The following is a 13,082-nucleotide window of genomic DNA, read 5'->3' on the forward strand; positions in this document are numbered from 1 at the left end:
CCACCCAGACAGCCCTTGATCCACCTCACCACCCCTTCATCCAACCCACATTCCCTAAGCCAACTGTTGTGGGTTTAGCAGAGCTGGAAATTAGGCACCACGCAGCTACTTGCTCAACTCCCCCCTTCTTTTCCCCTCCCACCCCGTGGAATGGGAAGGAGAATCAAAGTAAAACTTGTATGTTGAGAAAATAACGGTTTAATAATTGAAAATAAAGTAAAATACAGTAGTAATGGTAAATTATAACAATAACAGCAACAACAATAATAATAAAGGGATGCACAATGCAGTCACACCACCCACTGACTGATATCAGATCCCCTTCCTGAACCCAGATCAGATCCTTCCATCCTTCCTTCCTTCCTTCCTTCCTTCCTTCCTTCCTTCCTTCCTTCCTTCCTTCCTTCCTTCCTTCCTTCCTTCCTTCCTTCCTTCCTTCCTTCCTTCCTTCCTTCCTTCCTTCCTTCCTTCCTTCCTTCCTTCCTTCCTTCCTTCCTTCCTTCCTTCCTTCCTTCCTTCCTTCCTTCCTTCCTTCCTTCCTTCCTTCCTTCCTTCCTTCCTTCCTTCCTTCCTTCCTTCCTTCCTTCCTTCCTTCCTTCCTTCCTTCCTTCCTTCCTTCCTTCCTTCCTTCCTTCCTTCCTTCCTTCCTTCCTTCCTTCCTTCCTTCCTTCCTTCCTTCCTTCCTTCCTTCCTTCCTTCCTTCCTTCCTTCCTTCCTTCCTTCCTTCCTTCCTCCCTTCCTTCCTCCCTTCCTTCCTTCCTCCCTTCCTCCCTCCCTCCCTCCCTCCCTCCCTCCCTCCCTCCCTCCCTCCCTCCCTCCCTCCCTTCCTCCCTTCCTCCCTTCCTTCCTCCCTCTGATATACTGGGCATCTGTGGTGTGGAATATCCTTTTGGCCAGTTCAGGTCACCTGTCCCATCTGTGCTCCCTCCCAGTTCCCTCTGTGAACCTCCTCACTGCCAGAGCACGAGACAAGAAAGAAGTCTTTGACTTTGGATAAACACGACTTAGCAAAAAACCAAAATAGAGTCACAGAACATGCTGAGTTGGAAGGGACCCACAGGGATCATCGAGTCCTGGTCCTGCAGAGGACATCCCAAGAGTCACATCACGTCCCCAGAAGTGTTGTCCAAGTGTTGCTCCTTGAACTCAGACAGGCTCCGTGCTGTGTCCATTCCCTGGGGAGCCTGTTCAGTACTTGACTACCCTCTGGGGGAAGAACCTTTTCCTAACATCCAACCTAACCCTGCCCCGACACAGCTCCAGCCATTCCCTCGGTCCTGTCACTGTCACAAGAGCAGAGATCAGTGTCTGTCTCTCCTCTTCTTCTCAGAGGAAGCTGTAACTGGGATGAATCTCCCCTCAGTCTCCTCCAGGCTGAACAGACCAAGTGCCTTCAGCCGCTCTTCCTCCCCTCAAGGCCCTTCACCAACTTCACTGCCCTCCTCTGGACGCTTTCCAACACCTTAACATCTTTGCTATTTTGCGGTGCCCACACCTGCCCTCAATATCGCGGCTGAGGCCGCCCCAGCGCAGAGCAGAGCGGGACAATCCCCTCCTCGGCCCGATGCCCCCCAGGACACGGCTGGCGCTCCCGGCTGCCACCATCCCCGTTCCGAACCCACCGCACGGCACTGCCACAGCTGCCGAGCCGCCCCGGCCCCTCGGCAGGGCCGCAGCCCCGAGCCCGCCGGCGGCAGCTCCGCGTTCCCGGAAGCGCTGGGTCTCCATGGGGACGGCGGGCGGGCGCGCCGGAAGCGGCGGCGCTCGGTGCGGGAGGGCGGCACGTCCGCTCCCTCCGCCCGCGGCCCCGCCGGACCATGGAGCCGGGACGGGCCGGCTGGCTCCTGCTCCTCCTGCTGCTGCCGGCGCTGGGAGCGGCCGCGCCGGGCGAATTCGACCCGTACCGCGTGCTGGGGGTCGGCCGGAGCTCCAGCCAGGCCGACATCAAGAAGGCCTACAAGCGGCTCGCCCGGGAATGGTACGTGCTGCCCTTGCACCCCCTCAGCCCGGCCCCGGGAGCGGATCCCGGCCTCGGTTCGGTGACAGCGCCAGGCCCCGCGGCCCGTGGTGGCGTGAGCCGCCTCGCCTGGCTGTGCGCCCCGGCGTCCTCGCAGGCCGGCGGGCAGCCTGACATACATAGATGATCCATGCCAGCGATACGTGCTGTAAAACCCTCTGGAGTCTGGCTGCGGGGGGAGAAGTTCGCTCAGAGTCTGCTTAGGAGGGGAAAATGTTCTCCCTGAATCAGGCTACATGGGGGAAAGTTCTCCTGGAATCTGGCTACGGAGGGAAAAGTTCTCCTGGAGTGTGGCTGTGGGGGGAAAATTGTCGCAGAGTCTGGCTACAGGAAAAAAGTTCTTCCAGAGTCTGGTTACAAAGGGAAAAAGTTCTCCCAGAATCAGGCTACAGAGAGAAAAGTTCTTCCAGAGCCTGGTTACAAAGGGAAAAAGTTCTCCCAGAATCAGGCTACAGAGAGAAAAGTTCTCCCAGAGTCTGGCTGTGGGGGGAAAAGTTCTCCCAGAGTCAAGCAATGGGGGGAAAAGTTCTCTTGGAGACTGGCTGTGGGGAGAAAAATTTCTCCCTGGGAACTTGTGATTTCTGAGGGTTGAAGTCTCAGCTTGATACCTGGATGTCCAAGGGCTGTGGAAGGGAAATGTGTTGGATGCGCAAACGTCACGCCCCTCATGCAGGTGGTGTGTGGTGAAGGGCAGGCTCACGGCATAGAAATCAAATGAATACAGCAGGCTTACCTGCAGCTTTTAGAGCCCATGTTGTTCTGTGTGAGACACCCCTGAGGCCGTGGCAGGAGGTGATTGAAGGGAGAACCCGGTAGTTATGTAGGGCAGCAGCCAAGGGAGGCATTGCTAGGAAGGAGACACACTCCATGTCCTGGGCTCGGGCTGCTTGGGATGGAGCAGACAGAGGGACAGGTCCACAGGCACAGGGCACACATCCCACTGCTGCATTTTGGGATGGGGTTTGGGCAGGGACAGCACGTGCTGGGTATAAATCTGGTCTCAGCCTCAGGGATGTCAGTGCACACCCTCACTGCCCATGTCGTCCTCAGTTCCAAACAGAGGCCAACAGCTCCCACTGACCCCTTTTCCTCTGGTTCTGCCCCACAGGCACCCTGACAAAAACAAGGACCCAGGAGCAGAGGACAAATTCATTCAGATTAGTAAGGCCTATGAGGTAACACATGTTTCTTGTGAACTCCTGCTATCGTTAACATTAAGTGCCCTTAGTTTTCCATACATGGCTTTGTGTTTTTCCAGTGTATTTCTATGTGGGAAAGGTTCTTGACTCTGTGGAGGTGGACATTATCGACCCAGAAATTTGCTCTGCCTAAAAAGCCTTAAAGAAGAAAGGAGTGGGTATTCCCCAAGCCCTGCCTGGCTGGGCAGCGTCTTGACTGTGTCACACCTACATAAAAGCATTTTGGGGTCATGTACGCAACGTTCATCATCACAGGCATTTAGTCACCTCAAATTATTCTTAGCAGTTGTTATTTGCATGTTCTGGAAATTGTTCACTCCAGTTTGTGGCAGCCAAGCCCATGAAAATCAAGATAAATCCTTATTTCCCTGCTAAAAAATGCAGTTTCTCTGCAAGGCTTCTGGCTGCTCAATGAAACTTTCGGCACTTTCTGAACCCTCCAGATTCAAACAGACACCAGCAAAAACTGCTCCAGAAAAGAGTGTTCGTGCTCAGAACACAGGATGTTCAGACCCAAGGAGCTGTTGGTGACAGAAGCGCCTACAGCAGTCTGGATTTAGGGCCTCCTTTTCTTTGGGCTTTGAGGGTTTTTTACCCTTATTTACCACAGTGAGCTGAGAAGGATGTGATGCTTCCTTTATCCAAAATATTTATCTGTCTGATTTGCAGCAAAGACTGCAAATTCCTTATGTTAATTACTGAGGGATTACAGTCAGGGCAGTTCCCCCTCATGGTTTCAGGCAGTCATTTTTCCATCATTTGCTTTCCAGATTCTCTCCAACGAGGAAAAAAGAGCAAACTTTGATCGCTACGGAGATGCTGGGGAAAGCCAGGGCTTCTCTCAGCAGCAGCATCGCCAGTTCCACCGCTTCCACGATGGCTTCTATTTTGACGAGTCCTTCTTCCATTTCCCTTTCAATTCCGAGAGGCGTGACACCTCTGACGAGAAATATTTGCTTCACTTTTCCCACTACATCAATGAAATCGTGCCAGATAGTTTCAAGAAACCTTACCTCATTAAAATCACCTCAGACTGGTGCTTCAGCTGCATCCACATCGAGCCCGTGTGGAAGGAAGTTGCTCAGGAATTGGAAGCTCTGGGTAAGGATGAGGTTGTTGGGGTTGGGTGTGTGTCCCTCGCCCCGTAAGGCTGCCGTGGTTTGCCTTCAGGTTTGTGTGACCCAGTTTAGACCCTGTGGATTTCCTCAGGGTTTTATCCTAATGCTCTCCCAAACATTCCTAACTCCAAAGCAGGGTGCTGGGCAAAGGAGCAGGTCATCAATTTTCCACTGGGCATTTGGGTTGTGGGGGGTCTTACAGGTGAACCCAGTGCTCTCCTTTTCCAGGAGCAGGAATCGGTGTCGTTCACGCGGGGTACGAACGGCGCCTCGCCCATCATCTGGGTGCCCACAGCACTCCGACCCTGCTGGGGCTCATTAATGGGAAAATAACCTTCTTCCACAATGCTGTCGTTCGGGAGAACCTGCGGCAATTCGTGGAGAACCTTCTGCCAGGGAATCTTGTTGAAAAGGTAGGTTCTAGCAGGGCTGTCAGATGCTGCTGCTCCTCTCTGCCTGGAGATCCCTCTCTCCTTGGCTGTTTCGGTGGTTAATCTGTTTAATTCAGGCTCCAAGCTGATCTGTGGCACAAAGCTCCAAACCCCGGTGCTGTCAGAAGCCTTCCCACCCCGCAGCTCTGTAACACTAGTCCTTGAAAAGAGGATTCTGCTACTACATGGTCACACCAGTGACTCCAGTGGCACCTGACCCCAGCTGTGACACCCCATAGCTGCCAGGGCTCTACCCAGGCTATCCCTAGGACAGGAACCTGCTGGATTTCACTTTTCTCCTGCTTTCTTGGCATTTCATCCAGCAAATCAGGGACCACTCACTACCTCATAGGTCATGTCTGCTAAAACTCACTGACACAGAGTCCCATTTGTTTTGTTCAGTTTTCCTTCAGACCTTTGAAACAAGCTGGCAGCATGAGCCCTTTCAAAGTCATAAGTAAAATCTCCTAACTGATAAAATATTCCTGTGTTTCAGCCTTCTGGTGATTTTTGACAGAGTCCTAAAATGCCCACCGCCCCATGATGTGCCTGGGTCAGCCCCCACAGCACTCTCACCTGCCTGGCCTCTGCTTGTGGCCTTGTTCACCTCACCTCATTTTCCCTTAGGATCTTTACCAGAGGTCACCTTCCCCAGTGGACTCTTCACTTGTCTTCTGGGTATTGGAGTTATTGGACTCCTTGCCCCAAAAATAGGGATAATTTCCCCTTCTACAGTAACTGCAGCCATTTATGTCCTTTTTTATAGGTATCACACCCAAAACAGAGCAGGTTTAGTGGAGCTCTCAGGTGCTTTTTAACCCTTGGCTTCCCATTTTTATGTATATATAAAGAATATGGTCTCAACAAGCAGGAGAACAGTGATGTTGGCATTGACTTGGAATGGCATCAGCAGATGTTGCAATAACTAATATGGCTGAGGGAGATCAAGAGTGATGGTTTTAATTCACTCATTAATCAGGAACATATGTTGGAAAGACCAACCCACAGTCTGCTTCCTGCAACACCTGGAGAGCCTTTTCAGGCTCAGCCCTCATTCAGACACCTGGATGCAGAGCATTGCTGGTGTCTGACAGCTCAGAGGTTAAACTGACATTCGGCTTCTGTCTAAAGATTACAGATAAAAACTACATCCACTTTCTGTCCCACTGGAGGAAGGACAACAAGCCCCACGTGCTGCTCTTTGATCACATGCCAGTTGTGCCCTTGTTATACAAGGTAATGTCATTTCTCTCACTGCCTTGTTGACTTACTTATAAATCCAGATGTTCCAAATTAAAATACCACTGCCATGAGCAGAGGTGGACTGACTAATGCCTCCAGACACCACTGACTGGTTCGAGGAGAGCAAGGTGATTTGTGTGGGTTGCAAATGATGTGGCCAGATGGCCAGCTTTGTAAGGAGTCTGTTTCTTTGTCCTGATGCAGTTACCCTTCACGGGTGTGAAGGTGCAGGTGTGTTTCAGAGGTAGCAGCGACACAGGTGCACAACCTTTGTTGGGAATGAGAAATGTTTGTGGCATATCTAATTTGGGTTGCTGAAAATCACATTTCCTAAGAAGCCCGTGCCACCCTACAACATGTCAGGTTGTAAATAAACCTGTGGATTCGTGGAGGCTCCCAGCACAATGACTAAGAGGATGCACAATTTGGTTCAGTGAGGGAGAGGAAGGGTATCTGCCTCTCACAGCACATCTGATGGCATTCAAACAGCGGGATGTGTTCTTGGAGCAAAGTCACCACAGGCACTTGGGGGAGAAAATGCTTACTCTGTAACATAAACACGTGCTGGGGATTCCCTCCCACCCAGCTGACGGCGTTTGCCTACCGAGATTACCTGTCCTTTGGGTACGTGTACGTCGGACTCCGAGGCACTGAGGAGTTGTCCAGCCAGTACAACATCAATGTCTACACTCCCACCATGATGATCTTCAAGGAGCACATCGACCGGCCTGCTGACGTCGTGCAGGTATCACTCAGAGCCCTCTCCAAGAGCTCAGGGAAATCAGGCACGGAGCTTTTCTGACCAAGCTGGTGATGAGGGGGGTGATCAGTGGTGCAGTTTGGAGGAAGAGTGTTTGTTCTCAGCTTAAACTCAGGCTTTGGAGGAGGAGAGAGAGTGTTAGGACAAGGGAAGCTTGGGGCACTCCAGCCTGTTGGGGAGTGGGGACGCAGGTAACTTTTCAGTCTTGGGGCCTCAAAACATCTTGGGTGATTGCAGTGATGACCACAAGGACTGGCAGCCTTCTTTAGGAACATCCAGCAGCTTTGCCCTCCTCTTTCCTGCTCATTTCTGACTTCTGCTTTCTTGGTCCTTGCCAGGCACGAGAAATGAAGAAGCAGCTCATTGATGACTTCCTTTCCCAGAATAAGTTCCTCATGGTGGCCAGACTTACCAGCCAGAGGCTGTTCCAGGAGCTGTGTCCTGTGAAGAAGTCTCACCGTCAGCGGAAGTAAGTGAGGTGTCCCTGTTTTGTTTCCCAAGGCTCTGCGGCTGCTCCTAGAGTCACTTCTGGTTTGATTCTGTGGGAAAAGAGCAATGACTGCATTGGATCATGCTCAATATCCACACTGTCAGAGAGGTTTGGAGCTCATCAGGATTGTTCTGGCAAGAGGAAAGGAGTTGGTCATTCCCTCTCACCTCCAGACTGGCTCTTAATCCTGCATCTTGTTGTGTCACCCAGGCACTGTGTGGTCTTGCTTACTGAGGAAGGAGAGAAGTTTGCTGAGGCTTATGAGGCCTTTTTGACTTTTGCTGTGGCCAACACAAAAGACACGCTGAGGTTTGTGCACATCTACAGTGATCGGCAGCCAGAATTTGCAGACGCCTTGCTGATGGATGAGGAGAAGTATCATGGAAGATCAGTGGTGAGGGTTTCCTTTTATTTTATTAATTCCTTCTTCTCTTAGCCTGTCATTTAATTGATGCTGTACCTTGATCTGACACCTGATTCTGAGCAGTGGTTTGAAGTGAATTATCTGTCTAAAAGAAAACAAAAGCCCCTTCCTCTCTGACATGTGCCATGCTCTTGGCTCATCCAGGTGGTCATTCTGGAGAGACGCAATAATGCAGGGAAGATCGCCTATAAAGCCTTGGAGGAGGCCTGGCAAGGCAGCAAAGAGGACAACTTTATCCTCCTGGATCTCCTGGACCAGCTGAGGACAGACCCCGGCCTTCTGTCATCAGAGACCATTGTGGCAGACCTGAATGATGAGCTCGCTCCTGTAAGTGCACAGCCTTTCCAGATGCCTGACATCTGTGTGTTACCTTTGTGGACAATCCCATTATCGGTGTTCAGAGGCATTATTTATATTTTAAAATAACAAGGCAAAACTCTTAGAAGATTTCTTGCTTACAGAAGGAATCTCATGGCATTCTCAAACTTGTTGGGGGTCTTTATAACAGTTTTCGTTTTATTAATTTCGGTTTTTGCTTTTCATTCTTTTCGAACAGATGTTCCTTATCCGATGGTTCTACTCCACAGTGGACTACATTTCAGACTGGTGGGACAGTTTGTTTCACAGTAACTGGTACGGATTGGGCATCCATTGTTGGTATTCACTGCTTCCTTGTCACCTTATTTTAAAACAGATCCAATTTTAACATCCTTTTGGGTGGGAGCAGGACAGCACTCAAAAACATGATGGCCTTTAAGACCCAAGAAACAAGCTGAGTTTGTGGGGAAGGCACACAGTGTTATCTGACATAGGCAGGAACTGAAATTGAGGCAGAAAATGTGAACTCACAGACCTGACTGCTGCTTGCACATCTTCCCTCAGGCGAGAAATGATGCCACTCCTGTCCTTGCTCTTCTCCGCGCTCTTCATTCTCTTTGGCACCGTTATTGTTCAGGCTTTCAGGTGAGTGTGCACCAAAATGCCCTCAGGAATAGTGCTTCAGTCCAACCTCAAGATCTAAAACACACACAAAATCACCTTCCTCTGCAGTGATTCGAGTGACACAAGGGACGCTCCACCCTCGGGGAAAGAAGAAACGGCCGCAAAGACGGAGAAGAACGACGCGAGCTTCAGCAAAGAGAGTAACAGGTTCCTTCTCTAACTTCTCCAGAATGTTTTTTGCAGAAGCATTGCTCAGGGAGCACCTGTGCAGGGAGGGCTAGTGAAGAGCAGAGAAGTGCTGAAGTTGCACATAGTGCAGTTGTTGTGCAGGGCAGTGCAGGCACAGCAAGGAAGGAGGACTAGTGCGCAGCCAGGACCCAGCCAGCAAGGACAGGGGGACACTAATCTGCTTATTAAACGATTCCCACCAGGTTTGCCCAAGACAGCATCCTCAGGGGACAGGTAAAGGTCTGACCCACTCTTGAGGGAGGTGCAAACCAAGCTATTGCACCAGTTACATTGGCTTTTGCTACAAGGCACAGGGATGGCTCAGCGTAACAGGCTGGCAAATGCACTCACAGTTTCTCCATCCTCAGCTGCTCCCAGTCCTTTGCTCCCCTTTCACTCGGTCTTCTTTTTGTTGCAGCAGGATTCCCAAAAAGAGCTTTGTTGAGGTTACTGAGCTAACAGACATCAACTACACCAGTAACTTGGTGCGCCTGAGGCCAGGGCACATGAACGTCGTCTTGATCCTGTCCAACTCCACCAAAACCCCCCTGCTCCAGAAGTTCGCCCTAGAAGTCTACATGTTCACAGGGTAGGCTGGGCCCTCTCCCGGGCTTCTGTTCTGTATTAACCACTTGTGTGATGCTGCTCTGGTGACATGTGAGGAGCGTGGTTGGCTCCGTTGTGAGGAGTGAACGCTTCTGGCGAGCGAAGCGGCCTCTGCCCTTATCGGTGGCAATGAGCCACCAAACAGCAAGAGGCTGTTCCTAGCCAGACTTGGTGATGGTGGCCAAAGGCGTTGGTTGTGGTGGCACTTTGGCTGTACCCATGTTTTGACAAATAGAAAGGACAACAGTGCTCTATACACTGAGCTGAAAAAGGAGCTGTGGCAACATAGCACTGCCCTGCCCTTGTTGACAATTCCTTACCTGTCCAGTAGGAGTCCAGCCAGACCCAGGACACATGCTAATCCCAGGATCTTCTCTGCTCTTCCCCCAGGAGCAGCTCTCTTCACTTCTCCTTCCTTAGCCTGGACAAACACCGAGAGTGGCTGGAGTATCTGCTGGAGTTTGCACAGGATGCAGCCCCCATCCCAAACCAGTATGACAAGCATTTCCTCGAGCGTGACTACACGGGCTACGTCCTGGCTCTGAATGGCCACAAGAAATACTTCTGCCTCTTTAAGCCTCACAGATCAGGGGACGAGGGGGGAACCCTGGGATCGTGCGAGGATTACGATGCTTTACAACATGCAGAAGCCAGAGGGAAATCCTCCTGCAGCCCAGGATCTAGATCCATTAAAAACAAATTACACAAATTGTCCTTTTGGATGGAACGCCTTCTAGAAGGTTCCTTACAGAGGTTCTATATCCCCTCATGGCCTGCACTAGACTGAGGAATTTTACAGAGATTCTAAGGGGACAAACTTTTTATGAAGATGACAAGGGACAGCTCTTTCCAGGAAAACTCAAACAAGCGTGATGAATGGACCTTAGGTTTTAGACAAACTCCTGGGGCCGGCAACTAAAACACACCTCCTGTGTCCGGAGCCCGGGAGCGCAGCCAAGCGCATCCACGTGCCCTCCACCGCCCCGCCGTGCGTTTGGACGCTGTACAACCGAAGAGCCAAGAAGTCTATTCTGCCCCTCTCGTCCTGCCACGTCTGCTTCCCGAGTCCCCCCCATCCCACCTCTTGTTTTACCTTGGTTGAAGAAATCCGTGACTTCCCTGGGTCCGGACCAGCTGCGGCCGGTGATGCAGGCCGGGTCACGGTACTCCCTCCCCATCCCCGTGTGCTTAGCCCATGGTGCATGGTGTAACTCTGCAGACCCTCCAGGCCCTGCCCTTCCGAAACGCCTCCTCCCACCAGGCAGTCATTCTCTCTTGGCTTTCCCCATGGTAAGTGATGCAGAATCTGGTCAGGAGCATCTCCCTTGTAGCAAACCTTAGCTGGGACCCCCCGTGGTGTGGGCTCGTGGGCGATCTGCATGTTTCATGCTCCTCGTGTCATGGTTCCACCTGCAGCTTCACTGGCTGAACCATAACAGGGAGGGAAAGGGCATGGCCGTAAAATACTGTCAAAGTGTTGAGTCATTTAAATGTCACGTTGATTTTTCAGATGCCTTTTCTGCTTCTGTCGATTTTAGACGATGTATCCTAGAGCCATAACTTTACCTGCGTCCTCAAATTGTAGGCGTGAGCTGCTATGAGCCAGTAGATGTGTAAAAAAACTCTACGTAGCTGCCAGTGAGTCCCCAGGCTCCTTGCAAACAGCTTTCCAGCTGTAGTACAAACCAACCTTCCTTTGTATCAAGGAACCTCATCCTTCAACGATTGTATTCTTGAAACGTTGCCCCAGAAGTGCTGTATCATCAGACTGTTGCGTGCGTGTGAAGCTCCTTTGGTTTAGTCAGGGGTTGAGATGTTGGGTTTCAGCCTCTCACCCATTTCCTTCTTACCCCAAACCTCCATTTCTGCGCACTCAGGCTGCTCCCGTGGCTTTGTGTTTGTTTGCTTGGGTATTTCTTTAATCTTTTGGAAGCGTTGGGGGTGTGTGAGGTTAGAGCAGCTGCACAGCCCTGGGTTTGGACATTGCTTTGCTGTAGCAGTGCCCCAACAGCCACTTCCAACACCACAAGGAAAGGCTGCCCCTGGGTAGAGGGAGGACAGCAGCAGTCTCGTGGCTGCTTAACACTCCTCGAGTGACCAAGCAAGGCAGCAGGGCTTCTCTTTGTGGCAAGGACTGAAATCCTGTGAGGTTTGTTCTTCCTTTACACTGCTCTGGGGCTCACAGTGGCACACAGGCCTCCTCCTTCCGTGGATCTGGAGCCCTGTGGCACCATCAGGCTCCAGCATTGCCAAAGCACAGGGATGGGGGCCAGTGGCCTTTGCCACAGGGCTTGGAACACAGAGCACTCAGTGAACACATGGTGTTAATTCCAGACTCAGCCCTTGCCACCTTAGTTACCATCTTAGCAGAGCAGCCAGTCAGTAGGAATAACTGCCAACCCAGCTGCTGATCCTGTACAGAAGCTGGGAATGCTATAGTCATTGCACTCCTTACATACCCTAATTGCTCCCAAAGCCTTGCCTCATTGCATCTCCCCATCCTGGGAGCAGACTGGCATGCTCTGACCCCCCCAGGTACCTCAGATCCCCTGTAAAACGTGCTTCAAATAAAGGCTGTGATGCTACAAACGATCCCTATATGAGGTTAGTTAATTCCAGCCCAGTGCACCCTGGGCCACGGAATGAGGCACTAAAGAAGAGGGAAGGAAGGTGAGGTCTTCTCCCTGCCCAGGAGCTCCTGTGAAGGCACACAGGCAGTGCTGACAGAGAGCAGAGAGGGAGCCACCTGATGCTTCTGGACTTCATTTCCACCTGGCTGGAGCAATCACCGCAGCACTCCTGCACTTTTCCCACAGCTTGCCATGGGCTGGAATAGTTTTTAGCCCAGCAGAAGGCTCTACATAATGTCTTAAACATTTGCAGTAGCAGAAGAACGCTCTCTGGATCTCTGCTGTTTCTTAAGCTGATCAGAAACACGGAGAAAACCCTCAACTCATGAAAAAAAGTGCCTAGTATGCTGCAGCAAGGGAATTCAGCCCAACCCTGAGGAAGGGGAGAAGGCTTTATGGCCTTCACATCCATTGTGTGTGTTGCACGCTGCCAGAATCCTTGGATTTATTTTCTTTTTACCACAGCTAACTTCCCCTTTCAGCCAGGGCTCAGCTGAGGGAGTGCTTGCATCAGTCCACTTGTGCTGGCTGCAGCTGGACAGGAGCACAGCTGCTGGATTTTTATGGAAATTTTGCCTGAGTTGAAGCAAAAGCCAAGCTGCTCTGCCCCTGGTTTAGTTGGCTGCAGTGCCAGCACGGCACTCTGGGTGTTTGCTGTCTTGAGACCACTGTCAGAGCTGCTTATCCTGGGATCTGCCCTCTCCCAGCAGCCATGAGCCATCACCCCATCATTTTCTAAACACCTGTGATTCTGTTCCACATGCGGTGATTCGTAATCCAAAGATTGAGGAGATTGGGTCCTAGTGCACTTTCCTAGTGAGATCTGAGCAATGGCACAGTGCTCAGAGCTGAGGCAAAGGGATACAGGCCCCAGAGTGGAGATTGTTCCCAAACTCCTCCCTGTCCCTGTCCCTGCCCTTCACCCACAGCAACCAGGAGCCAGGACACGAGCGCAGCCTGACAAGTAGGACTGAGAACTAGGTACCTATTTTGCA

The 13,082-nt window shown here is 51.4% G+C and overlaps 1 protein-coding gene across 2 annotated transcripts; it reads left to right on the forward strand.

The window, feature by feature from the left end:
• Positions 1-1,749: 1,749 nt before the first annotated feature.
• DNAJC16 (DnaJ heat shock protein family (Hsp40) member C16) lies at positions 1,750-12,049 on the forward strand. 2 transcript variants are annotated; one of them, XR_008434624.1, is made up of 15 exons: positions 1,750-1,978; positions 3,126-3,192; positions 3,987-4,317; positions 4,563-4,747; positions 5,897-6,001; positions 6,594-6,752; positions 7,106-7,236; positions 7,468-7,651; positions 7,826-8,008; positions 8,238-8,314; positions 8,564-8,644; positions 8,732-8,830; positions 9,270-9,440; positions 9,848-10,747; positions 10,968-12,049. XR_008434624.1 is itself a non-coding variant. In XM_053963068.1 (14 exons), exons 1-14 carry the CDS (start codon positions 1,818-1,820, stop codon positions 10,242-10,244), a joined length of 2,331 nt encoding a protein of 776 aa, XP_053819043.1. In that variant the 5' UTR covers positions 1,750-1,817; the 3' UTR covers positions 10,245-12,049. The 2 variants fall into 2 exon arrangements, 1 of the variants encoding a protein (XP_053819043.1); XM_053963068.1 differs by having other exon boundaries at positions 9,848-12,049.
• Positions 12,050-13,082: the final 1,033 nt, after the last annotated feature.

The sequence above is a fragment of the Vidua chalybeata genome, chromosome 22, assembly GCF_026979565.1.
Source record: "Vidua chalybeata isolate OUT-0048 chromosome 22, bVidCha1 merged haplotype, whole genome shotgun sequence".
Lineage (NCBI taxonomy): Eukaryota > Metazoa > Chordata > Aves > Passeriformes > Viduidae > Vidua > Vidua chalybeata.